This window comes from Pagrus pagrus, assembly GCF_965226575.1.
Source record: "Pagrus pagrus genome assembly, chromosome: 16".
Classification (NCBI taxonomy): Eukaryota; Metazoa; Chordata; class Actinopteri; order Spariformes; family Sparidae; genus Pagrus; species Pagrus pagrus.
In genome coordinates this window covers 11,396,936-11,422,696 of record NC_140200.1, presented here as the reverse complement: position 1 = coordinate 11,422,696, position 25,761 = coordinate 11,396,936, and the positions used below count along the sequence as shown (strand labels likewise).

Below are 25,761 nucleotides of genomic sequence, written 5' to 3'. Positions count from 1 at the left end.
GTAAGTCACGTGCAGAGTGGACTGTGCGTCAAGTGAGAAGTGCTTATTACTGTTTTGGCCCGTCCCTCTGTTTCTGTCAACCCTGGCCAACAGTATGAACCTCTGTTCCCAGCTGCTAGAATGGAAGAAGGTGCCGTCACATGATGACTCTAATACCCTCAATGGCCTACTCACTCAACTTGAGTGTGGGTTAAGGAATTAGATCCTGGTGGAACTGGGCTGTTTTAACATCTAATATGCCTGGAATGTGGTTAATCACTAAATCACCAAAGCCCCGACATGGTTTCAGTTCTGTGTGAGAGAACTACACTTCCCAAAGACCAGCTCTGAGATCAATGGATTTCTTGTGCCTGAGAATTGTGAACAGCCTCACAGAGGTTTTTTTCATGTTTTTTTCATGTATGAATTGGGAGACACTTCAGGGGGAAATCTGGAAGGAGTCTCTCTGAGAGCAAAGACTTCAGTCTGGCTGTGTAAAATAAAGCCCCATGAAGTGTGGGATTAAAGAAATGTGCCCTTCTTCCATCCCTCAACCAATGGCTGTGATTTGATCAGAGAAAATCAAGCTTCACCCTCTGAAAGCAGCAGCTTAAAATCCCAGGAGCCTTGTGTGTACGATCTATCAGTCTCACTGTCCTTTTACTATACACAGGTACAGTAAGCCATCTGATAAAATGGCATGCTGTGGGTGGACATGACATCTCGCGCCTTAGAGCTGGAGTTTTACCCGCTCCTGTGGAAACACACTCATTTAAATATGGAGAGGAGATCAAGTGTGCCTCCCGATCACAATGCCTTTTTCCGTCTGTCTGGGTCTCTCTGGGTATTTATTCAAATGTTCAAATATTCAAAGTGGTGACTCACACACACACACACACGCACACACACACACACACACACACACACACGCACACACACACACAGGCACGCTCACCCTGACTTATTAGAGAGTCTTGGCTGGGGTTGCTTTGAAGTTACACAACACAAAGGCATAATTCTTATTCAGAGCTGGGTAAACTGTTGAACATCCACCAGTTCACGTCGAATGGAGGGGCCAGGAGGGAATTTAGTCAAGTTGATACAGGTGTACTCCTCCATGTACTTGAACATAGCTTTGTTGTCAAGGCAGGGGTGTTTCCCTTTTACAGACCACATCATCTCCCATGTTGCTCAGACAGAAGACTATATGATACTTGAAGGATTTGATAATGACTCATTAGCTATATTTCTTTATTGTGTCGGGCAGACGAGCATTAAATCAGCTGTTGAGTAATTCCCCTCCAAGAGACATAACATGCTAAACAACATAATAATGCCTCATCTGTCACTGACAGTCGCAGTAAATTAGAGCTGGTATTCCCTGGTGGTGTTTTTAGCAGGAGAGGAGCAGCCCCTGTCACATTAAACCTTGTCTTATATCCTGTGGTGTTCGGCGAGAGCGGCGCAACACCACAGCTGGCATGGAATCACTAGAGGGTGGAGGCGTGTCTCTGGTAGTGTTACTCTATCAGCAACTCACTGTTCATGCCTCTCTCTCTTTTTCCTCTCTCTCTGTCCCTTTAGGTTACTGCAGAGGACAGGAAGAAGGACGACGATGACATCTCCGACGGTAAAAGCTGTTCCTTTGCCATGCCGGGCCCCCCCATTCATGTCGAAAATAACCTGCACTGCGCTCAAATATTAGGCTACCAGAATGGGCAGAACTCATTAATTCGGTTTTATTGGAAATGATGAATGTAGTGAAGGTCGTCGTTATTGGTTTACTTGAACAGCATCTGTGCAGCAGTAGTCCAATTAATGTGATTAGAAATATTTGCATCTCTCGCCTCCACTCCATCCATGCTTCCATTGGTTGGCCAAGACACTTTGAAGAAGATAGGACTGAAATTATGCTTTATGACAACCAGCCAATTCCCTGCCTTCTGTCTGCCCCCGTTTAGTTGCTTAGTAACACCTGCAGTTTGAGTTAGCGGACCACCATTGCTCAGCAGCACAGACGCTGGCCCTCGCCGCCTCAGCGTTCTGATCAGACTTCTCGCTTTGAGAAGAGCTTGGGGGCAGAGCAACTGTGTGTGTGTGTGTGTGTGTGTTTTGGGTGGAGAGTGTGTCTGTCTGCGTGTGTCTGTTACTTTGCTCTGCATGCACTGAGATAGTGGGAGTCAGTGAGTGGGAGTATGGATGTGCATGTGCGCTTACACTATGCCATTATGTGGGAGTTTGGCCAATTTGGCTCACTGTGTTTCAGATAATGATTTGAGTCTAGGATAACTTGCTATGAGTCACAAGAGGAAAGGCGTTTTGTTACTCGCAGAATTTTGAAATGGGTGATTTCACTGACAATTCGATATCTATTTGGTAGTAAGCGTGTTATGAAAAACACCGTTCTACTCAGCTTGATAAAGATATGTATGTCCTGTGTGAAGATCATCCAGATTTGTATTATCAATAATGAATACAAAATTTTGCTTTATGAACGGCTTTATACTGCAAACCAAATTTTTGGAATATGAACCTTCCTTCCAGATCGCCCTGAAGCTGCAATGAAGGAGCCTTTAGTTGAAGAAGTCTCAGCTCCTGTCAAACCTTTCCTGCAGGAGACCTGGGTGGACCTGGATGACTTTGCTAAATGCTTTCAGTGAGACACACATGCACACACAGTCACAGATACTGTACATACCTGTGCACTGCAAACATACTGTACCAGTAAATATACATAAACAGCCATGAAATAAGGATTTTGATGGGCCTAAAAATTAAGTGATCAAGATTATAAGTATTTTTAGCTTAATAATAACTGGCATTTATTTGTGTTTTTCTTCCAGGACTCTCTTGGTGTTCCATAAACCACAGATCTACCCGCATCAAATCCAGAAATCTCATTTTAAGGTACAGTGTGTTTCACGAAATAACCCAGTGATTCATTTCTACATGTTCGGTCTCAGTTCGATACACTGTTATTAATTTCCATGTTGATGTCTGCAGAGCACCGTCCTGTCCAAAACTGCAACAGGCACCAGTGGCACCAGATCATCTACACACTCTCTTACCGCAGGATCCCACCCTGTGACATCTGCTGTAGCAAGCCCTGAAGTAAACATACACACACACGCATGAACGTCAAGGATTGTCGAATTGATATGTGGGATTAATGATGAATAATGATAAGTCTAACAAATGTGTTGTGTTGCATTTCTTTACTCATAAAAATGTGAATGGACACTGCGATTGATGGTAGCAACAACACTGTCATGAATATTAAGAATGACTGTGGCTGCTCCGACTTGTTCCTTCACTCCCTGTAATAATCACTGATGTTTAAAAATGAATTTCAACTTGTGCTTTGCCAGGGAAGTGCTTTAAATGTGAAGCTGCAGCCGTGGGAAATGTTCAGCCTGCATTAGCAGTAACTTAACCCAATCACTTTTGCCGAATAAATAATTTGTGATACTGCAGATATATAAATATTGCAATTATTACAATTGTGGGCCGTAGGCTCAATCACCACTCTATTACCTCATTTGGTGACAGATAGTGAGTTAACAGAAATTTATTTTTGAATGAAAATCTTCAAGATTATTTCAAACTGCTATTTCCAAAAGATGAACCAGGTTTGCTGACGTTTATTGGAAGTCTGTTTCAGAATCTGAAGCCTCAACAGTAGACCATAACTACGGTTCATCAATCTGAACTGCAGTAGCTTTTTTAGTGGTCTGGTGATTGCATGCTGTGCAAAGCTTTGTAAGTAGCAGAAGGGATCTTAAAACAAACCATAATGTATCCATGGTCTGCCAAAACAGCAGCAAATTAAACCAGATTTGGTGTCTTTATTGAAAGTGGTCCCTGAGTGCTCGGTGTTAGGGTCCTTCTGCCTGTCTTCAGGAAGTGATAAATGTGTGAAGTTCTCAAAGTACACTGTTTGTGTCACATGCATCGCAGATACACACCTCTGAAGAGTGACAGTGTGTGAGTGTATGTGCGTAGCGGAGGCTTTTGCCAGACTTTTCCTGTAGGTGTGTGTGTGTGTTTGCCTGTCTGTGTGTATAGACTGCTGAGTCTGCTCATCATTCCAGACACGTATCCATCCTCTTCCCCTTCTCTGGTTCTCGATCTGTCTTTTCTGCTCTTCTTCTTGTCCTACTGCTACATCTTCCTCTCTGTCTCTCTCACCAACTCCTTTTTCTTACTGGACTAAATTCACCATCTTGGCCTGTCTTATTCAGGTGTCGCCTCAAATGCTTCTTTAACTCACTCAGCTCGTTTCTATATCCTCTTACTTCCAGCACTTACTTCTCTCTCTTCCTCTGTATTTTCCTCCAGCTTTTCTTCGACTAAGCCACTCTTCCATCAGTTTATCCATCATCCCTTCCTACGGCTTTCTGCACTTCCTCTATTTCACTTGTTTTTTTCCTTGTCTGCCTTATTGATAACGCCAGTGTGTGTGTGTGTGTGTGTGTGTGTGTGTGTGTGTGTGTGTGTGTGTGTGTGTGTATCCTCTCCAGTGTCAAGAGGTGAGAGGCACTGACTACCTGTGTGTGGACAGCCTCCAACCTACCCAGATCCTCATCAGCTTCTCTGCTCTGCTTCTCTGGGGAGATACAGCTGAGGAGAGTAAGGATTTATCCACACACACACATGCCCACACGCACACACACACATACTCGGGTACAAAAGGATTTTCTGATAGTACAACCGATGTAAGGAGCTTGACTCAAGTCCCTATCAGCAATTATAAGCATGCACAAACCATATGCTATGACCTTATTTGGGATATACAGTATATTTAAACATTCATAATACAGTAAGTACGTGTGAACATTTTATGAATGTGACCTGCCGTGTTTGTGATATTGTGAGTGTGGCGGCAGACCAATTCCCCCATTTTTCTCTCCCCTCGTAGAAAAGGGAACACCAGCAGCACGTAGGTCCGCATTGCTCACCGCCCAGTCACACTCCTGGATAAACCTGCGGCCTCAGCTGCCTCTTCTCACCATCAAGACCACCTCCTCAAAAGCAGCCATGCTTAACTTACCCCCAGGGTAGGACAGCATCAATGAATACTGATGACAGAGAGCTGTATTGATCAAAATGAAAAGCCTAGATCAAGTTCATAAGCCGGCACAGACTAGAACATCACAGATCTATGTTCTTAGATTTACATTTATTTAGTAGTATATTCTTCAGTAGATCATTTCATACTTAGAATTTTGTATATACTTTTTTACTAAGGCTTCACACTTGTGACCAGTCTAATCTAATCATAGGCTTCCTGACTTAAAGGGCAACCCCACCAATTTTACACATTTAAGTGTGTTAACAGGTCTTGGGGAGCGCTACTGGATATGCAAAAAAAAGTAGTTTAATGCTTTTTGTGGCTCCAGAGGAAGCTGCATGTAACCTGATAAATTGCCTCCACTGATGTCACTCCATGGCTAGGTTGCATTGTGGGTATTGTACACTCAGTCCACTGGTTTAGCACTGCACTCCTATAACAATGTAGGACTCATTATGGACAGTTTAAAAACGCATGATCAGAATCAAACATGAAGCAAAACCAAACACATCGCCTTTTTTATTCCACGCATTTTTCTTCCTGTTGACCACATTACCCACAATGCAATGTGAGTGACATCACTAGAGGCAGTTTATCAGATTACACCCAGCTTCCTCTGGAGCAACAAACGCCATTATATTACTTTTTTCATATATGCAGTAGTACATACCCCCAAGACCTGTAAAGCTGGTGGAGTTACTCATGTGTGGTAATTCTCTGATGCCATTTGAACTCTGCATTTGATGTCAATTGTCATATTTCTCATATGTATCTAAACAAAAGTCATCCCACCTCACATTTCTTCTCATTTTACCGCTTTAAGGCTTCATAACCCTAATTCACCCTACACGCTCGTCACAATGACACCAATGCTGCCAAGGTTACAGCTTTAATTCCCATCTTGGGAACCTGTTTCAAAAATGTATGCGCTTCTTCTTCTTCTTCTTCTTTTTCGTACAGCGCCTGTGGGAGCTTTTTTGATGAAAGGAAGCGTTTCACTCTTGTTGTGATTTTTTACAGCTATGCAGAGATCTACTTAAAGCTATCATAAAGTGTGCAGAGGATATCTGCCTACCTCAGATGCTCTGAAAAGCAGTAAAAAGCATCTGTCCTAGTCTCTATTAATGGATGCTTCTTGGCCTAGAAGCAGAGGGCCTAGTTTCTAGGGGTCAGGTGCAGGTATGCAGCAGTGCAATTACCACTGAGCCATAATCACACACATAGCACTCAACTTATCGTGCCCATACGCCCCATAGTACACTCTGCAAGAAAGACTAGCTGATGTGTCCATGCTTTTGGAGATTATTAAACCATTATTTCTATCTCCGTCTGTTTGTGGTACACCACTTTGCCAGTGTGTTATTTTCTTTTGTCTCTTCACTGACCTTGTATGCCTTCTTCTTCTATTCTGTCCTGTGCTAATCTATTAATTTTGAAGTAGTTTATTGTCATATAGGTATTTCTTTCTGCCTTTCTTTCCCTCTACCTCTCCATTTGTCCCCTCCTCTTTTCATCTCTCCTATACTCCTCACCCTCTTTTCTCTTTCTCTCCCATCCACTGTCTTCTTCTAGAGCAATAGCCCAGCGTCGCCTCAGTGCTCATCCATCTAGTTAGGTTGTGATGGCTGAATTATGTAAAGCTAATGGGGCCAAGGAAGTGGGGTTCCACTCTCTCATGCCTGACCAGGCCCCGTGAACTCAGCTTGGCACTTGCCATAAAAGACAGGATAGGATACAGCACTTTGGATTGTTTGACCCACTCAGTCTTACTTGACAGAAACATTGTCTCACTGTTAAGACTAGAAAAAGGATTTCATTCTGTGGAATGCGCTGTCGTTCCATACACTTTCTCTCTCTGAGTGTGCAGTAACTGTGTGGCGGTAATTGTAATTGAAAGACATTTGTTCATTATTATTGGAGGAGGCATTTAATTATAATTGAAGAAGCATCCAGTCCCCCTCAGGTCAAAAATGTGATTTTCATGTTTCTGCAGTTGAATGTTCGAGTTCTGTGTAGGACGATGTATGACTTTGACACTGAGAGGCTGTTTCCACATTAATCAGCTGAAAGTGTAAATTTTCTCTGTGCTCACTGTGGTTGGTGGAGGTGTTCCGCTTTGTCACAAGAGAAGAGGACCCAAACGCAGACAACACACAGGAGGCAAGAAATAGGGGAACCAAAAGTGAGCTTTGATAAAGTAAAAGCTGAAAATACAAAACACAAGAAATCTATACAAACCAGGAGAAAGCAAAAATGAGTCACAAGGACCAAAAACAAAAGTAGCAACTAAAAAGCTGAAACAAAGTGCGACAGAAAAGCAAAGTTCAAATCAAACGAGAAACAAGAAACCAAAATCAGAAACATACCAAAATGGGAGGCACAAGGAAACACTGGTAAGAAATGCTGGGAGACACACAGAAAATCTAAGTGTTGTTTATAGCACTGTAAACCTGGATTATGTGGTCCTGTTTTCAAAATGCTCAGTTTCCCTTTCTCCCCCTACAGGCGACATGTATTGTGTCTCAACACAAAGGCGGCACTGGGCTACCACGTTCTCCTGTGCAGCACGACACATTTCATCTTTGGGGACGAAGAAACCGTCATGTCACATCTTACCAAGGTGACTAAGGGCTTTAAATATCAGTTGACAGTCATTTGGCATCAATAGTAATTTCACACATGAAGTCTATGGATTTGAGAGGTATTGTTAGTTGGTTTGCGGGATAAGGAATGTTTATTTGAATTTTCTTTATCTGTAGATGCAATTTTCCACCCGAGGGGTCGGCCACAGCTGAATTAATCTACCAAATGAAAGATTAAGTGATATTTTCTGTGTTCGTACCTTTTTCTCATGTCTAAATACACACAGACAAACAAGACATGGATACCTTCAACATCCTGTCTATGCTTTTCTGTCATCCGCTGCTACCAGAACATGTACATTTCCGATATAAAGGGCGATATGCCATTTGCTTTAATTTCCTTCTCAATCTCCAAGTCACTCCCTCGCTATTACAAAAGGCTCCGAGAGGGGCACATAGTTAGTGAGAAATACAGGAGCACTCAGCATGAATACCTCTGCCAAGGCTGCACACTCCTTTTGAAAGAAAATATTTAGGTATTTCCATTGGATATGTGTTGGAACAAAGGAATGTAGGAATAAAAAAAGAAATACACAAATACAGGACAGAATGTTTACAGCCTGTTCCGCCTAAACCAGGATAATATGAAAAAGTAAACAACAGGGCTTGTTGAATAGATAGATACAGAGGGACAGGATGAATTTGCCCTTGTTGCGTTGTCCTCGCTGTAACATTTTTGAATAGGATGTATTCCAGCTTCACTTTAGAAAATCACATTATTTCAGTGCGATGGCGCTTCTGCTTTATGACTTTCAAACCAGATATTTGTGCTGCGGAATCATTTTTCAAAAACATTTTCATGTGAGGCACAAACACATGAAAAGAAATAAAATGCCTTTTGTCTTCCCTGTAACCCTCAGTCAATCACAGTTTATATACTTGTAGCAAATTTCCTGTAACAGCCCTAATGCACTGCAATGTATTCCTGTTGTGGGCATTCTGTCTGTCTCTTCTATTTAACTTGCATCCTGTTTAATTTCCTGCAGTAAACAAACTTTAAATGCATCCTAACTGTTTTAAACAGGAAAGTGCTCGTTTCGCTGAGCAGGCCTCGTCCATCTTGAGGGCCCTGTCCAGGGTGGTGTCCTCCTTTAGCGATGAGCAGGAGCAGCCAGCAGCCAGAAGAATGCTAGAAGAGGCTCACTGCCCCCAAAACATCAACACCACCCTGGGAAAACACCACAGGGTAGCTTGTTTACCTCTGCTTTCATGGTGATACACAGGTGTGATGTACTGTACTGTAAATTTAGTGGAAAGCTCACCTTACTTTACTTCTGACTTCTGTACACTGGCAGTGAATTCATAGTTGCGACATTAAGTCTTTGCCTCAGATTGACTAAATCATTTACAGTAGTGCATCTGTGACCATATAGCATGTAATTTAAGTTAATAATATGTCAAAGAAAATAACCATTGTGTTTGTGTGTGTGTTTGTGTGTGTGTAGGTGTTTAACAGTGCAGTTCACCACATGCTGTGTGAGGCACTTGGCAGGAAGCTGACAGCAGAGGAGCGGTTTGCTGTCCTGGCCCTCACAGCTGACCCTACACTCTTGGCCACTGACCATAAAGAACAGTCCCGTACATGTAAGTGCCAATTGTTTGTCCTTCTACATATGTTTGCTAAAGTCAGTGCATTAAAACCCTGTATTACACCTGCTGTTTCTTAATTACACAATAGCAAACTGATTTAAATTAATTTAATTCAAAATAATTTTGTATTATTGTGAAAGTATAAATCACATTACACTGTATTTAACAGTTTTCTCAGCTCAGAGTACAATATTAACTTGCAGTGTTCTGCTGTTTCTCCCTTTAAGTGGATGCAGAGTTAGAGGCCCCGGAGAGCTGGAGAAACAGGCAGCCAACAGACAGGGAGGTCAAGGCAGTCACCGCTCTGCAAGCTGGATTCAAAGGGCACATGGTGCGAGAGATCTTTAGTGCCTCAAAACCAGGTAGACAACACATACACACATAGAAGATGTATTCATTCAGGTATCATGGTCAGGCTTTATCTTTCATTTCACTAGATAGAAAGATTACTAGATTTCAATTGGACGGTCTTTCCTCTGTGATACTCTATGTTCGAGGGATCTGCAACAACACATCTGCAGCAACTGGAAAGTCAAAATAAAAACTAAAACGACAGAATACCTGTGTTTCGTTTGTAGATTATTATTTAGTGTCCGAAAAACACGCACATACGCACACACAAAACACCTTCTGTTTCTTACATTCACTGGTTGATTTAGCCCGATGGCGTATATTGAGCCTCTGAGCAGAGGCACAAATATGTATTGATGAGACTGCCACTCTTACTAATACACGCTGACAGATGAGGGGTGGCCACAGAGGGGATACACACACATGTAGGAAACGCACGCACTCACCATTATGCACACATCATTCCTGCATCGACAGCCAAACTCTCTCAATGTTGACAGCAAATGAAAGGTTGGGAAGAGAGAAACGCTGGACAGTTTGGAGGAAAAACGAGAGATTAGACAGACAGAGCAGCTTTCCCTCTGTAAATATATTCATCAGTGTTGCTTTTTGTTTCTTGCACTCTTTCAGCTCCAGTTATGTCCTTGCGCAGGCTGCAGGCAATTTCCCTCAGTCTCAGTTAAATTATTTTTAATATTGAATTTTCTCCAGAGGTGGTGGTAATTATCTTACTTTGAAGGTGTGCCGCTGTTTGAAGGAAACAGTGGAGGTGACACAGTGCCCATACAGTCTCTATTTATGGCCAGGACCCAAAGCTAACTGTGTCTTCTACAGGCACAACACATGACCCTGTCACCCTCAGAATAGCTCGCACATATGGGAGTATCCACAGCCTCATTAATGCAGTACTTGCATAAAACCGTGCTGTGCAGCAGCACTGATGGGACGTTGCCTATTTTTTTATGGCTTGAAAATGTGGTTTGAGCACACCAGACATCCACATCATTATAGAACCCATCTGCTAGAAATGCTAAAAAATATTTCTGGTGGTTATGCGACATTTGCATGAGAATACACACACACGCGCACACCACACGCACACAGGCTGAATAGCTTGACTTGTCAAATAAGCTTGTCATGGTTAAATTCTCTCAAATTTTCATTCATTACCAAGTCAAAGCACAAAGTGCAGCTTTCAGAGTGGCACTCACAGTAATGGCAAAACACCAGTCATATTCTAAAAACAGTCTGTCTAACTACACTTTGAAAAGCCAGTTTTTTAAAGGAAAGTAAGCCTTTTCTTATTTTTACACTACTGACTACCGCAAACAACCTGCTGCTCACCCCACATTTTTGTGCAGCTCCCTTTTTTCCGTCCTTCCCCTCTTCTTCTGTCTGTGTGTCGCCTCCCTTTGGTTATAAAGATGATAGGAGGTCTTCATCTCTCAATAGCCAGCCTCGGCCTGCCATAATGGCTGCATCAATTTGGAAAATTGGCCATTTGAAAAGGGAGAGCTGAGCACTAGGGAAGGAGGTGGTGGAGGGAGGATGTGAGGACACCTATACCGCATGTCAGATGCGAGAACGTCTATCATGCAGCTGTCTCTTCCGAGCATTTCTCTCACTTGTATGCACAATCGCACACTTACCGACACACACATACCCATGAACACACCGTGCTACATATTTCATCAAAGGTTGTGTTCTGTCACAGCAGTTACCTGTCTGGTGAGATGAGTGTGAAAGTTAATGTCAAGGTGTGAATAATCTGCTCCTATCACCTCTCGCTGAATGAGGCAAAAATGCGTTTGCAGTTTCTGTTTCCTTCCCTGAACTAGGTCAGCGACAATAATTTTTTCATGTGTTTGACAGCAACATGGATTGTCTTTCATCTTTAATGGTGGCTGCTTTTCTTTGTGTGTGTCTGTGCGTGTGTGTGTGTGTGTGTGTGTGTGTGTGTGTGTGTGTGTGTGTGCGCACATGTCATTCAGGCACGAAGGAGAATCTCAGTGCATCTAAGATCCTTTTAGACATGTGGCCGAAGGTTGACTCAGATGCAGAAAAACATGCTGCCCTGTTGTTACGGTAAATGAAGGAGAAATGCATAATCATAATGACTCTGAATGATAACATATAGTATAATGTGTACGCAATGTCACACAAACACCTCACACATTATTAACAGGCAGGTATTCGTTCACACTAATGTCATTATCTGAGAGAATATGAGGATTCCGACTACAGTCTTGTGCCAATACCATGTATATTGTACGGCATACGTTTAGCCTCTCTGTTGCACCGCCTGCCCAGAATCTGCTCCCTCTCCTGGTTGTGGCGGCCTGTGGTGGCCAGGCGGGGAGCATTTTCCACATTGTGTTCCATCTTTTCCCAGTGGTACCATCTGCTGTTTATCCTCCCCTCGTTCCAATCGGCTAGCAGCGTCTGCCGAATGACCCGCTGCCTGGGGAAGTATGTGTGTGCATGAGCGTGGAGAGCTCGGTCACTGTGTGCGCGGAGGGTGGGGTGGGGGTTGTCGTGAGCCTCTGAGCATGTGTTTTTCTTAACTGACAGAAACATCCACTCAAGTCAAAGTTCATGCGGAGACAAGTGCATGTACTTTCCAATGCTGTCTTTGTTTTTACTGGATTTCGTTCATAATCACTTACATCAGAGTTCTGTTTTCTTACAAGAAATTTGTGTAATTTGTTTTCTAAGAATAGATGTTGTCATTGTCTTTTTACAATACATGTGGTCTTAAATGTGCAATATGTAATATCTTAATTTAAAACATTCTAACTATCTGACATTTTCAACCCAATGTGAAGACGTAACTGTTATATATAAGATATAATGTCAAAGACATCTATGCATCGTTTTGTAGAGATATCTATTGAAGTTAGCATGCTAATCAGTTAGCCCCTAGCGAGTTTGTGCCTCAAGAGTTGACAGTCTGATAGTAAACGATAACAACATTCCAGGCAGAGTCAGCTAATACAACGGCTAGCTGCACGGTTAACTGAGCTAACTAGCTGAATTCAAATTGGAAGTTTCTAAATGTGGTCTGCACTTCTGTGTTTTCTGCACAGGTATATCATTGACCACCCTGAGAGGAAAGCAGAGCTCTACTCCTGTCAGCAGGATGAATGGACCAGAATCACCTTCACTGATTACTCTGTCCCTCTTCAAGACACAGCCAACTCCTGGCTCTTGGTCTTTAGGTAAGAGAACGTTGTAACTTAAAGGTTAGGCCTGTCATTGAAAGGGGACACCCAACTGGCTTCGAAAACCTGAGTCAATCTAGGTGTAAATGACTGGTATACCATTCTCACCAAATATCATAACGTTGCCTTTGACTCAGCTCGTCATTCCTGCCAGTAGAGCTGATATCAGGGAATCTAGATACTTCTGTGACAGGGGACTACTACTTGACAATTTGGTCAGACCTTAAATTAATATCTGGTTATTTTACTTGATATTTGTTGTTTTTGAAGAGAGGTGTTCCTGGTTCCCGAGGAGATGCTGCTGGTACCAAAGATCTACTCCCCAATCCCTAATTGTCTGCACATCATAAATAACGACACAGGAGAGGAGCTGGTCTTCAACAAACCGGCAAACCATGTCTATCAACCGAACAAGGTCTGTGGATGTTGTAAATCCTGTACGCCAAACCTTCATGTCCCTTTTCCTCCCAGTATGCTTTTTACTATGATTAATTGCTTCACTTAAGGAATGTTTCCTGCCTCTGTGTACACATTTGTTTCGACCGTTGGCTGTCAGTTGTGGCATAATAATGCTGGGAACAATTCTACTATCATAAACCAGTGTGTTAAACCTTCTCCTCTGGATCTCTTTTTCCAGCTTGGTTATACCTTTGCAGCAGAGGCTGTCACACCTGAATCACCCCCTGTTGGTGCCAAGTGGAGGATGCGTTTGATTGGCTCAAGGGAGCTTCTTCCAAAACTGTCCTGTCAGACTCCACTCAACACGTTCTCAGTGAACGAATTCCTGAATTATTACATCCCCAATGACAAAAACCTCATATGTCGGTAAGAGAATTATGAGATATATATTTAATGTAGCAGGTAACCTTTCAAGGAAGTTGTCAGAAAAGCCCCTTTTTCTAACACAGGGCGACATAAGGGATCCTCTGAGAGACTAATGGTAACCACTATCGTTTAAAACTTCTCTGCAGCTACAATGTGCAGGTGACGACAGACGTCCTGGGAACAGTTCAGTTTCAGACTTCCAAGCCAGATGTTTGGATCCGCCTGTCCATTTTAGACCAGGAGAAAGAGGTGGCCGGCAACACGGGGAAGGGTCGTTCAATAATTCCTGCGTTCGTCTTCCTGGCCAACGAAGGTGAGCAGTTGATATAGCTATCTATCCCCCTTACCCAGCCCTCATGATACTTTGTGCAAGTTATGGGCTCAACTTCCACTGTGTCTGGTCACTTAACCGGCTGCAGCCACTTTTTTAAAGAATTGATTTGGTACAGTACGTTTTAGTGTCAAACATGAAACAAACAGTTGTTGAACTCTTGTTGAACACTGGCTGTAATTCATTTCGCAGACATTCCTTTTTGAAGCACAAAATCCAATTCATCATGCATTTGTTTTCTCTGCTGCTCAAAACCACACTAATGTGCTCAGTGTTGATAACCCTCCCAAACACCAAATAGCTTGACTTGGGGTTTAGCATTAAGAGTTGTGTAACTTGTCACTACTAGTGAGCTGGGATTAGTGTTTTGGCAAAGGGACTTTCAGGATAGTAATTTTAGCAGTGTGGCAGTATGTACTGTAAAACTCTGGATTAGTTGATTTTACCACCTCTTGGTTAAAGTTGTTGATTTACTCTATTTCTGGGGAATGGCCCCATCATGACACAACTGTACTTAAATTGGTAGGATTAAATGTTAAATATTTTGGGTCACAGTCATAGTCAATAGGAATAGTTGTGATGGATCACCTTATTCCTGTTGTGGCTTAATCATAAAACGTGTGCAGCCTCATTTGGGGCTCCCTTGTGGCAGTAAAAGTAGTCCTATAAATGGAGAAAGGCTAATTCAGTCTATCAGTGATTATTCCCTGTATTTTCATGAGATGTAAGGTAGGGTCAGAGATACTTTATTTAATGGTTCTACTTGTACTGCAGCAAATTAGTGCCTGTAATAAAGGCTGCCAGTGCATTTGTCAAGATTAGCACAAAGCCTGTATCTGGGAAGATACACTGTTTTAATTTGTTTCTTTTTTTTAATTATAATTTTTGCCAAGCAAACAGGCAAATGCCTCAATTTAAGTGTCTAGTCATGCCATACATTGTTAGAAAGCTTAGATTCTTGTGAATCTATTCATGCAAACCATTTCCGAATCAAACAACATAAGTGAGGTACAAACAAAAAGACAAACACGCTAACAAACTAGCATGTATGGAGTTTTTGAGTCTGTGTGTTTCGGTAGTGCATCAAACTCCAAAAACTATCTTCTATTCCCAAAGGTCCAATACAGCCATTCCAGTGACATATCTAGTCCAAGACTCAGTATCCCGTGATTAAATGGTTACAAAATGGTAAAAACCTGCAATCGTGGATGCTTTTCATGCTACACCGGAGATACTGAGATGGCAGCTTTTTGATGCCCACCGATATGCCTGCAACAGCTGAGTGATTGTGTAGGCCAGTGACCAGCTCTCTCTTCCTTCTCCTCTCTCCTGAGCCACTTACATGCCAGCCTCTGGATGATTGATGTGTCATGTAGCCAATGAGATTTCAAATCCAATAAGAAATATGACAATATGATGAAATATGAAAAAAAAAAGTTAATTTTAATACGTTTTTGGGGCGAATTTACCCTTTTTTGCAATGTCAGCATGATCAATAAGATACATCGAGACAGTACACGCTCTCCACTCAAGAGCTCTTCTAAAACCTGCCTCTGAAACTCTTCAGTCTACTTTTCAGTAAATGTTTCCATCAGCTACAAAAGGACAGATTGCTGACCACGCTCAGTTTAGTATCTCTCTTCGTGTTACAGCCTCCAGTTGCACCAGTGAGAAAAAGCAGAACCAGAAGGGATCCCCCATCCAGGACAAGGGTGTCAAGGTGGCAGACACTTCCCAGAAAAGCGACGGGGAGGACAACACAGCTGGGAAATCAGACTCCTCGTCTGACCAGCCGCAGCCTCCCACAGAGACTATGGTATCACTGACAACCGCCTGCGTGGTATCTGCTGTTGCTCAAAACACTTAACTGATCTCACTTGCACACGCACACGAGCGTGCATCTCACTTTCTATCTCTCTTGTCTTTCTCACCCACTTGCTCGCTGCCTGTGTTGATATCCATTTTTCACTGCCAGATACACATAACGACAGGCATGCGCACACATACACACACATGAACTTACACACACCCACACACACATTCTCACACAGACAAAATTTGCAAGAGGAGAGCAGCAGAAACTGGAGGGGTGGTTTTGTTGTTACTGTCTGACTTATCAGTGCTTGTCACGGAGCAGCGATATGTGTGTTATTTATGAGTCACTCGGCTGTCTGAAGACCCCCCTATCTTACCGTTGTCATAGTTTGATGATTGCCACATCGAATAGTACTATAGCACACTATATGTGTATACCATCACATACACCTAAAAACACACCGATAGTCCATAAAACAAGGAAAATCAACTGAGGTTTATTTTGCTGTGGTGACAGCCAGTCATTTAAAATGCTTCCTCAGTAAACGCTCACAAATAAGTGTTCATTTGACATTTACAGCAGTGGACTGAGACATCTAACAACAATAACACATGCTTGTGCAGCAAACCTTTCGAGACTTTTACTTTATTCTCTTTAACGACGTAAACCAACGGTGATACACATCAATAGTAATGAGACAGCTTATGTCAGATCCCACAGATCAGATCAGCAGCAGGCCAGAATAAACAGCTCTTGATCAGGAGTGAGACCATTGATCAAGACTTGGGAGCAATTAGGGTCAGTGATTAAAGCGCTGCTTTGCACCGCGGGGACACACACCAGACGTATTGATGCTCAGTAATTGTGCATTAATGTTGAAGGCTCCTGTTGTGTAATCTGTTTGGAAGCGAACACATGAACAAACAGATACGCCGATGTCACCGTGGCTATAGAGACATACAGCGGCGTTATTGGTATTCATAACATCGGACAACACTAAAAAGCTTATATGTGGCTAATCTTCTGTTTTTCGGGAATGTGTCCCACTCTATTAGTTTGAGTCTCACCTTGGGATTTTGTTGAAATTCTGTCTTTTCTGTTCAGTGTGATGGATGTGGGAGTTGCCACCCCTGATATAATCTTGGCTAACACACCCTCTGCCTCCTCTCTCCCTTTGTGCCAAGCATGTGCTTCTGTCAAGAGGGCAAAGAACAGCAAGAGCATGAAGGTCTCTGTGTCTCTCTGTGAATCATCAGCACTAATATAGTTTTCACAAAATAAAAAATAGCATGCTTCTCATGTTAGCTTTGCGTTAACATGAGAAAGCTAACATGAGAAGCATGCTATTTTCCATATGCTGTATAGGTCTTTTTTTGTAATGTGTGTATCTGTCTATCACATCGCGTTCAAACTGTGATGTGGATGTTGTACTCTGATTTTGCCTGTCTGTGTTTCACAGGGTCATAAGTATGTGGTGCAGGCAGAGGTGCTTTTTAAGAGCTGGGGTTTGGATGAGTCTCAGCTGGCTTTTGTCCATATGCTCAGAGACTTGGAGAAGAATGAAATGAGAGGTACACACTTAAGACAATCACAAACGCCACATCAAGCAGTCACTGAGTTGCCCAAGGGAAACACAGGGAAGGAAGTCACTGTTTATGTTTTGCTCCGCTTGAAAACATGAAAACAAGTTTGGTTATTATTTAGTTCAGTAATGAATCTTGATCTGACCATCCAAATAAAAGTCTAAATACGCATTATGAACGGTCCAGATATCCCCGAATATTCTCATAATGCCTCATGAAAGAATTTACATTTTAAGTTTTCAGCATTTGAGCCATGGGCTCTGAATAGATTTTCTAATGTGGCCTTAATATTTGTTTATACACAGCTCATGTTTGTGTTCGGTGTGAAATGTGACAGATACTCAGTAGGCAGTGTCAGGGGCCAAGGCGGACACAGTTTGTTCTCTGCTTCTGCTAGCCAGCGGCCTGTTAATCACAAGCCTAATGAAAGCCAAATGAATACAGCTGCTTTCGCAGATCACAGAGTGTGATTTCTTGTGCCCACTGGTCGTTGGCTGAGGCGGTAATCCCGTCCTCTGCCACCGACTCTGCTTCTCCGCCTTTAATCATGCTGCGCAAATTGGATCGATTGGAAAATCAGGGCTTTGAAATTTGCAGGGGCTTCTTAAAAATTCTGAAGGGGGTGAATTAATTGCGGCACGGGTGGATGTTGATGTGAAAGAGGTGCTGCATGGGTGACACATTTGCATGATTGCCTGAAGAGAGTGGCCTGCCTGCTGTCATTGAATGCTCATTCTCTTCCCTCTGTTGCTCCTGACAGTAGTCCCTGGATTCACCCATTCAGTTTGTGTGGCATGAAATCTGAGGTTGATGTATGTGTGCGTGTGTGTGTGTGTGTGTTTGTGTGTGTGTGTGTGTCTTTGTGTGGGAGGTACTTCTAAATAGCCAGATATCCAGATAGCAGATGTACTGTATGTTGACTACAGAGGAAGACATACCACTGTTTTTATATTCATTTAAGTAATGGTCATGCGTGAGGGGAATGTTAAGGATTTCTTACTGCGTATATACAGTACGCCGCGTGGTCATCTAGTCATTTACATGTGTTTTCTGTGCATGTGAGCTCGCTGAGGTTTTTTTAAATTTTATTCTATTATTTTTTTAAACCTATGCTCGGGCTTGTCCACGTGTGTGCATGTGTAGGCCAGTGTCCACACAAACCTCCAGTGGTTTTCCAATAAGCTCGTGAAAGTGGGTCAATAGGAAGTCAAATGAAGCTGGCTCTTGCCCCCTGGTGCCCTGGGAAATATCTCAGCAGGAAAGTGAATTAATTTCACCCAGTTAAACTCTGTCTCAGTGGTGAAGCTGTGCCCTTGATCATGCTCCCTACATGCTACATGGATACACACGCACTACACGCCACGTCAAGCTTTGAAACCTCCTTAACAAGCTGTTTAACAAGCTGCAGTCAAAATACTGTACTGCGCATGTTTAATGCATGCACGCTTACACATCTCTGCTTTAAACCTCAGTATATACTGTTAAAGCAGTAGCCATACATGCAGTTGCGCAGTAGTTTTAATTCCGTTGACATTTTCTTTGCTGCGCTACCAAGAGAGCACATTTTTAGTATCTAAGCAGTAGTGTATTCAGGCTTTCATCAACCAGTTATACATTCGATTTAAATTTGGTCCGCTGAAAATCAGTTTTCAATACATGTATCAGCCTGACGTTACACCACCACAGATTGATATTTAGATCCAGTGTGAACATTGAATTTCTGTATGACTTGAGATAAGAGTAACTCAATGATCATGCACCAAAGCTCTCCAGGCAGAATGGCAGGGTGTCAGCTGAATGATGGATTATCATGCCTCTCTATATCAGAGAAGTGAGACTCATGGTTAATGCCTCATCTAAGCTGGGGGGATTGTGTTCATTTAAGATGTAAAGTGCAACAGTGCCATCTAGCACACGCTCGACCACACGGCACATGAAGCGTTTTCACCACTCCCACCGCAGAGGAGCTTTGTGTCAAGCAGGATGTGAACAGCTGAGGTTCACTGAGAAAGGTTTAAGTCTTTAGACTTTTATTGAATTGATCAAAACATGTGGAAAGTTTGGTTGAGAAGATCCCCTTCCCGAATGTTTTAAGGCATGAAAAATGCACTAATGTGTATCTGGCATTGTTTTTGCACAAAAAATAGTATAATTACCACATTAAATCCTTAAAAAGGCACTTATTCTTCTTAGATATTCCAGAATATGTATCTGCAAATATTTTTCAATTCACAAGTTTGAGAATTGGCCACCTGTCAAATTCATTCTCAGAACAATCGGGGCAGCATACTGTATCACCAGAGTAACCGCTAACTGCTGCTAACTGCAGCTGCCGTTAGCTTGATTAGCCGAAACTTGGGTATGCCAAGTCAATTCAATTTTATTTTTATAGCCCAAAAATCATGAATCATATTGTCTCGGGAGTTTTTTCCATCTGCACCATGTATGACACCCTCTGTCCTTAGACCCATACATCATTCTACACAGTAAAGCATCAAACATTAATCTTAAAAACAAGAAGGGACTTGAATTTTGCACAAATGTAAGGTATTCTGACTTTGTTGATGATGACAGAAAAAGTGAATCTACCTCATCTCTGTTTGCAAAATGTAGTACATAAGCTTGAGGACGTGACGTGTTCACCTGCTGCAGACACGCCGAGCCATGATGGACACAAATCTGACACGGCCAAAGCTAGCCGCAAAGGCGAAGGTGACAAGGACAAGGGGAAGCCAGCTGCCACGTCCAAGTCTGCCACCACGCTGGTAATGGTAATGCTTCACCACAGACAACAACACTGTCAACTGCAATTTAGAACCAGTATTGTGTATATATTTCATATCCATAATGTGAAGGATTATCTGTTTAGCTTGGCAATGATATAAGAATGCTACGTATGAAAACCATTCAATAAAGCAAGGTCGAATGCAAATAGGCAACGTGCTCATATGAAGGCTGTGCACTGCTTTTGTTATCATTCCATAGCTACATATTTTCCCATAGTATCCTATGTTAAGACAGGGTGCAGGCGTACTTGTCATGTAAAACTTTGAGCAAAATTAGCGTAAGTAGTAATATTAACCTTTTCAAGAGGAGGGTGTGGCACTTCAGTGGAGTACACACTTCACTCCTCTTCACAGATTCCCATCCGAACCACACATAATGAGATTGTTGTTGAACTCGGTCCTGATGTCCCCTTTTATTTAATTTTTAGTTTGCTTTATCAGGCAGGTCAGCATTTACATATTTGGTTGGCTCTGCTGCCCAGTGACTATGAAATGCTAACAAAAAGACCAGCATCAACCATATCCCACAACTGCCAGGATGACCCGTGTGTATTTGCACTGAATGAGAGACACTTGTCTTATCACACACTGTAATCTCCTGGTCTGTAATTCTCTCTGTAATGGTCCTGGTTTAGCAGCCAGAAACGCAGCTGCTTGATAAACCTCTGATCCATGTAATAGGTGGCTTTTATTCTCTTTATTCTCTGCCGTGTTAAACGTCAAACCCGAAAGACAATGACATTTGAAAGGCAGATTTTCAGAATACTAATCCCCTTTAATAAATTCCCATTTTTAATAGATTTTTTTTTAGGACTTAATGAATGTACTAAAAATGATCTGTTACTTCCAATGAAGACAAGACAGCCGAACAGCACATAAAAACCCAGACTGTGTACCAGACGGTCTGAGGTGCTTGTTGAAAGAGACATTCTCTATAATAAGTGTTGTGCTGCGGTGACCTTCAGCTGATGTTTCGTGCGTGAGCGTGTGCGTTACTTCTATGTGTGTGTGTATGTGTGGTTCGTGTGTGTATATGTTTGTGCAGGGACTTGACTTGACGAAGCCAAACTGGACGCTGCGTGTGGTCAGCGACAAGGGCAAAGCAGAGAGCATCAAGGTGACGAACACAGAGAGAATGGACCAAATTAAAGCTTTTAAAAAAGCCTGGGAAATGGCTGAAGCAGGCCGATGTGACAAGGTAATCCAGACGTTGTGTATGTACTGTAATGGGGTTACATTTTATAATGACCATCATTAATAAATGGTACATTTATCATTAATTAAACTTTTGTCAATAATTATTTCACTGTTAACAATGAAATGCTTTATGAACCATTTGTTGAAGGTGCAATATGTAAGAATTGGCCACGTTGAATTCATATTCTCCAAACAAAAAGGGAGAAGCATCACCAGAGTGACCACTAACTGCTGCTAACTGCAGCTGGTTAGCTCAGGTAGCCATGAAGCTAGCTGTCCTATTAGCTGTCTTGAGTATGCCTAGGTTGGGAGCCCAGAGCAATGGGAAAGTGTGGGAGTGTCCCCAACACACTACAAAGATGTATTTGACTTTAAAGTTGTATATTTGATATTTCTTACATTCTGTTAATAATTTTAGTTAAATGTGCATTATGTAAAGAAATAACATTTTTTAAGTTATGATGTCTATGCATTGTGTTGAAGAGTTACCAACTGACGTTAGCCTGCTAACTAGCTAGCCCTGGCGCATCCCAAGGCTCCTGGGCTAGTAGTGTAGTCACTACTCCTAACCCCTTGTGCCCCAGTCTGGACCACTAGATGCACAGCTAATCAAGCTAACTAGCTAACACAGCTACAGTCCAATTTTTACACATAGTACGTTTAATTTTTGTGTGATTTAAAGTAAAATGTTTAGATATTGCACCGTTAGGCAATTGTTATTTTAAAGTTGCCAGTCATTTTAATAATTCTTTGTAAATTTTTAATAAATACCATGTAGTTCATCTATAAACATGGATGGTTGCCCATAATACAGTTGCAACTGATCTTTATGAACCTTTACAATTGCTAATAAATGGTTTATAAGCATTTCAATGTGTATTAACAGTGACATTTTCTATTTTCTGTTATTCTGTTTTTAAATTCATTTTGATATGGCCCTCACTTACTCAAACAGCTACTACAGACAGAATGTTTTATCTTTTTAGGCTTTACAGTCTCGTCTCAAGTTTCTTAACCAAGTCCATCACAGAGCAAGTGATGAATCTACCACAGACGGTGCAGAAAGCAGAGAGCTAGGTACTAAACTCTAGTTACACACACACACACACACACATATATATACAGATGCATCTGGGCACTCTCTATTTCCGTTATTTGTCACATGCTGTATTATAATAAGGCTTTTTGCAGCTGCTTCCAGATCTGATCCTGGCGCCTCTCTCAGTCCCCCTAATCAAGAGCTGTCAGATACCTCGTGCTCCCGTCTTCACATGGACTACACTCCCTTTATCAGGTGCTTCGCCACTCTTAAATTTCCTTTTCTCCGACTTTTTTTCCATTCATCTCTTTGCTCACTTTATTTTTTAGTGAGAAAACTTAGACTTAACTTAGAATGATGATCAGAGCAGGTCGTAGCAGTCGCTCACACAGTCTTACACTGACACAGTTACCGCACACAGACAAATTCACATCTGTGCTTGGAGGGCATAGAGGGAGAATACCACCTAAACAGCCAAGACTGACTCATCTTCTCATTGTATTTTTCTAGCTTTGTGAAGCTAAATTATGCCTCGTCTGCAAGGCATGATTATACCAGGGGGTCGTTTGTGAGTGTGACTGTGTATTTTCAGTATGCATTTTGCTACGCTGGTGGAGTTAGCAGTATTCTTCTCCTCAGCAGATTGGTTCATATCTGCAGGACATTGCGAGTGAGTTCCTGTGTTTATGACCTTTGCTCCCATTGGTGCTGTGAACAGCAATGTTATAAGACTGTAGCCTTTGGCTGGCCTGAAAGGGCAATGTATGGACACAGAGCGTAGGGGTTAATAATTTATATATGTAGAGACATTAAGGGGAGGCTAAGTGGAGAACAGAACAAAAAAAATACAGAAATGAAAAGATCAGTTTCCAGATCAAATGTTTAAATCCAATCTTACAAATGTCACAAAACAGTTTTCATTAAACTATTGACATTCTTTTTTTAAAAAGAATAAAATAATGATGAATATTAATACATTAATAATAATAATGAATAATGTTTTAACAATATATGCAGCTGAATGTATGTAATGATGCGGTGGGTCCATGAAGAAGTTGATGCGCAGCACATTCTACAGGTAGCTGCAACTGTATATTGTCCTGAAAGTCAGTGAGTCAGCTTTTTGCTTGTGTGTGTGTGTGTGTGTGTGTCAACTTTTGACTTCTGTCATCAGTGTTCTTAAGGGAAGAGTCTCCCTCCCCGGATCCCCTCAGTCTCCCTTTAGCCTCCCTCACACCATCCTCCCCTCTCCTCCCTCTCCTCCCCTCCATGATAAATGAGATGATATTTGGGTCCGTTAATTAGAGAGCTATTTCAGGACCCCAATGAGCTCATCGCTCCAATGAGATGTGCCCCCTCTCCCATCACCTCTCCATCCTCTCCTGCTGTGGGCGTGTGCATTTGTGTGTGCGCGGCCATACGTGTGTGCCCGTGTCCAGCTGCTAATGGCTGCCGACACTGTGGCCCTGCGATCGGAGCCGGGAGCGAGATCCTGAGGAGGAGTCTATTAGGGGAGTCTGATTAGTCTGCAGCACACCTCTTCCTCACAAAGGTGCACCACAGGGCACATCATAGATTCACGCACACTCATGTATGCCATCTTTATAGCACTGTTACGCACAGTGGAGGAGGTAGAAGAGGACAGTGTTCATTAACAGAATGAACTTCATCATCACCTGAACTGGCCTCTTCTCTTCATTAAGGTCAGCCTATAGGAAATAGGCAGCTGTATTTAGCACTTATAATCTCTCTTTGAATTCCCTTTGAGTGCGCACCTCAGAGGGCTCCTTACAGTCATTTCCTCCCTGCAACAAACACACACACACACACACACACACACACACACACGTCCACTCTATATATGTCGCTCTTCTTTCCACACACACATATAATTGATATCTAAGTTATACAGTCAATTCTTAATAGTGAAGTGCATAAAACAGTGGTTTCAACTAAAACCAAATGGACCTCTCAGATATAAATCAAGATATTCAACTTGGGATATCAGATAAGTTACAGGACTGTGTGTCCATCATGTCCTCTGCCTATCTCTGCATTTCCAGAGCCACATTTTTTGCAGACACATTTCCATTTTTATTTGTCCTGACTGTGTCAACATTGTCAGTTTGTCCCACCTCGCAGAAAAGCCTGTTATATTTGGTGGAATTCGATATGATTTGCTGTACTAGAGTTTGAGCTGACATTATATTTGTCTATCTGACACTCAACATGCTCCCTTCAGAATTAGATAGAACATACAGTATGCACTGGCACATCACTGTAAATCACTTTGAATAAATAATCCAGCATTTTAATGATGTAATATGTCTTATCTTATTCACATATACACAGATGTTTACATTTACCTGCACACACAGACCAAATCCCTCTGATAAACTCCCTTCCCTTTACACAGTTCCTCCAAAATTGTGCACATACCACAGCACAGTGTTATACGGTGGGTTATCATACATGAATAAATTGTTGGAAAAGAATACAAATGACAAAGCCTCCCCTCAGCATTCAGCCACCTTTCCTTGGTCCAGGAAGCACCTTCCAGAATGTATAGCATCTTCTGTATATGTCAGTTGTATTTCTAGACCAATATGTCAGGTATGCATGGGTAAAATGTAAAATATTATGCTAATTAGGCTGTTGGTGGCTTATTCGAAATCTCTTTTAGTGATTTGCTTGTGCGTGCAGCATTGGTCAGCACATTTAGCATTTCCGTCTGCAAGTCACCTTGATTTGTAGTTGTGGCAGTTGTGGCAGTGCCAGTTTTTATTGAAAACCAAATTTAAAGCAACATTATGTAACATTTTTACCTTCCAAATAGTTTTGATGGTACAGTGACTAGTAATAGGGTGAATGGTGTCTCTTTCTCAGCCACTCCACCCCCTTATCGCTTGCTTCTGTGCTATATAACTTCGGTGAGTGGGTAGTATCACAGTGCATTGTACATCACACATAGTATCAGTGATTTGGGTGAAACTGGATCATATTCAATGCAAACACGTCCTCTGGTTTTCCCTCTAATGTCCTCAAGCTGCTCTGCCTCAACTCTCTGTGAGTTTCCTGAAAGCATCCTGTAACTGTACTGTAGCTCGAGTGAGTTGCTAGCTGACTCTGCCTCAGAGCACTGCTGGGGAGTGTTGGTGTTTATACTGCTATCACAGCAGCTTTTGACTAAAGAAGACGTTGACGGAGGAAGCCAAGACGAGAGAAAGAGACAGTGACCATGCAAGAGAGGAGAGTCTCAGACTAAATAAAAGGCTACAAGACGGATACAGAGGCGAACTTGTTGTTGTTGGACTAGTTAGTAATATAAGC

At 42.1% G+C, this 25,761-nt stretch overlaps 1 protein-coding gene across 8 annotated transcripts in view; it reads left to right on the top strand.

The window, feature by feature from the left end:
- Positions 1-25,761, top strand: part of adgb (androglobin) — a 43,040-nt gene that overhangs the window by 15,075 nt on the left and 2,204 nt on the right. For 4 of the 8 annotated variants that reach the window (XM_084378238.1, XM_084378237.1, XM_084378236.1 and 1 more), the window contains 21 exons: positions 1,564-1,609; positions 2,524-2,635; positions 2,823-2,886; positions 2,983-3,090; positions 4,500-4,608; positions 4,898-5,036; positions 7,556-7,670; positions 8,717-8,878; positions 9,138-9,276; positions 9,510-9,644; positions 11,625-11,718; positions 12,720-12,851; positions 13,125-13,269; positions 13,492-13,679; positions 13,826-13,992; positions 15,663-15,826; positions 17,286-17,397; positions 20,023-20,180; positions 21,241-21,393; positions 22,379-22,469; positions 22,584-22,686. In XM_084378238.1, coding sequence (XP_084234364.1) covers positions 1,564-1,609; positions 2,524-2,635; positions 2,823-2,886; positions 2,983-3,090; positions 4,500-4,608; positions 4,898-5,036; positions 7,556-7,670; positions 8,717-8,878; positions 9,138-9,276; positions 9,510-9,644; positions 11,625-11,718; positions 12,720-12,851; positions 13,125-13,269; positions 13,492-13,679; positions 13,826-13,992; positions 15,663-15,826; positions 17,286-17,397; positions 20,023-20,180; positions 21,241-21,393; positions 22,379-22,469; positions 22,584-22,686 — 2,636 coding nt within the window. Of the gene's footprint in view, positions 1-1,563; positions 1,610-2,523; positions 2,636-2,822; positions 2,887-2,982; positions 3,091-4,499; positions 4,609-4,897; positions 5,037-7,555; positions 7,671-8,716; positions 8,879-9,137; positions 9,277-9,509; positions 9,645-11,624; positions 11,719-12,719; positions 12,852-13,124; positions 13,270-13,491; positions 13,680-13,825; positions 13,993-15,662; positions 15,827-17,285; positions 17,398-20,022; positions 20,181-21,240; positions 21,394-22,378; positions 22,470-22,572; positions 22,687-25,761 lie in introns of all 8 variants that reach the window. The other 4 variants (XM_084378241.1, XM_084378240.1, XM_084378239.1 and 1 more) reach the window with 3 other exon arrangements.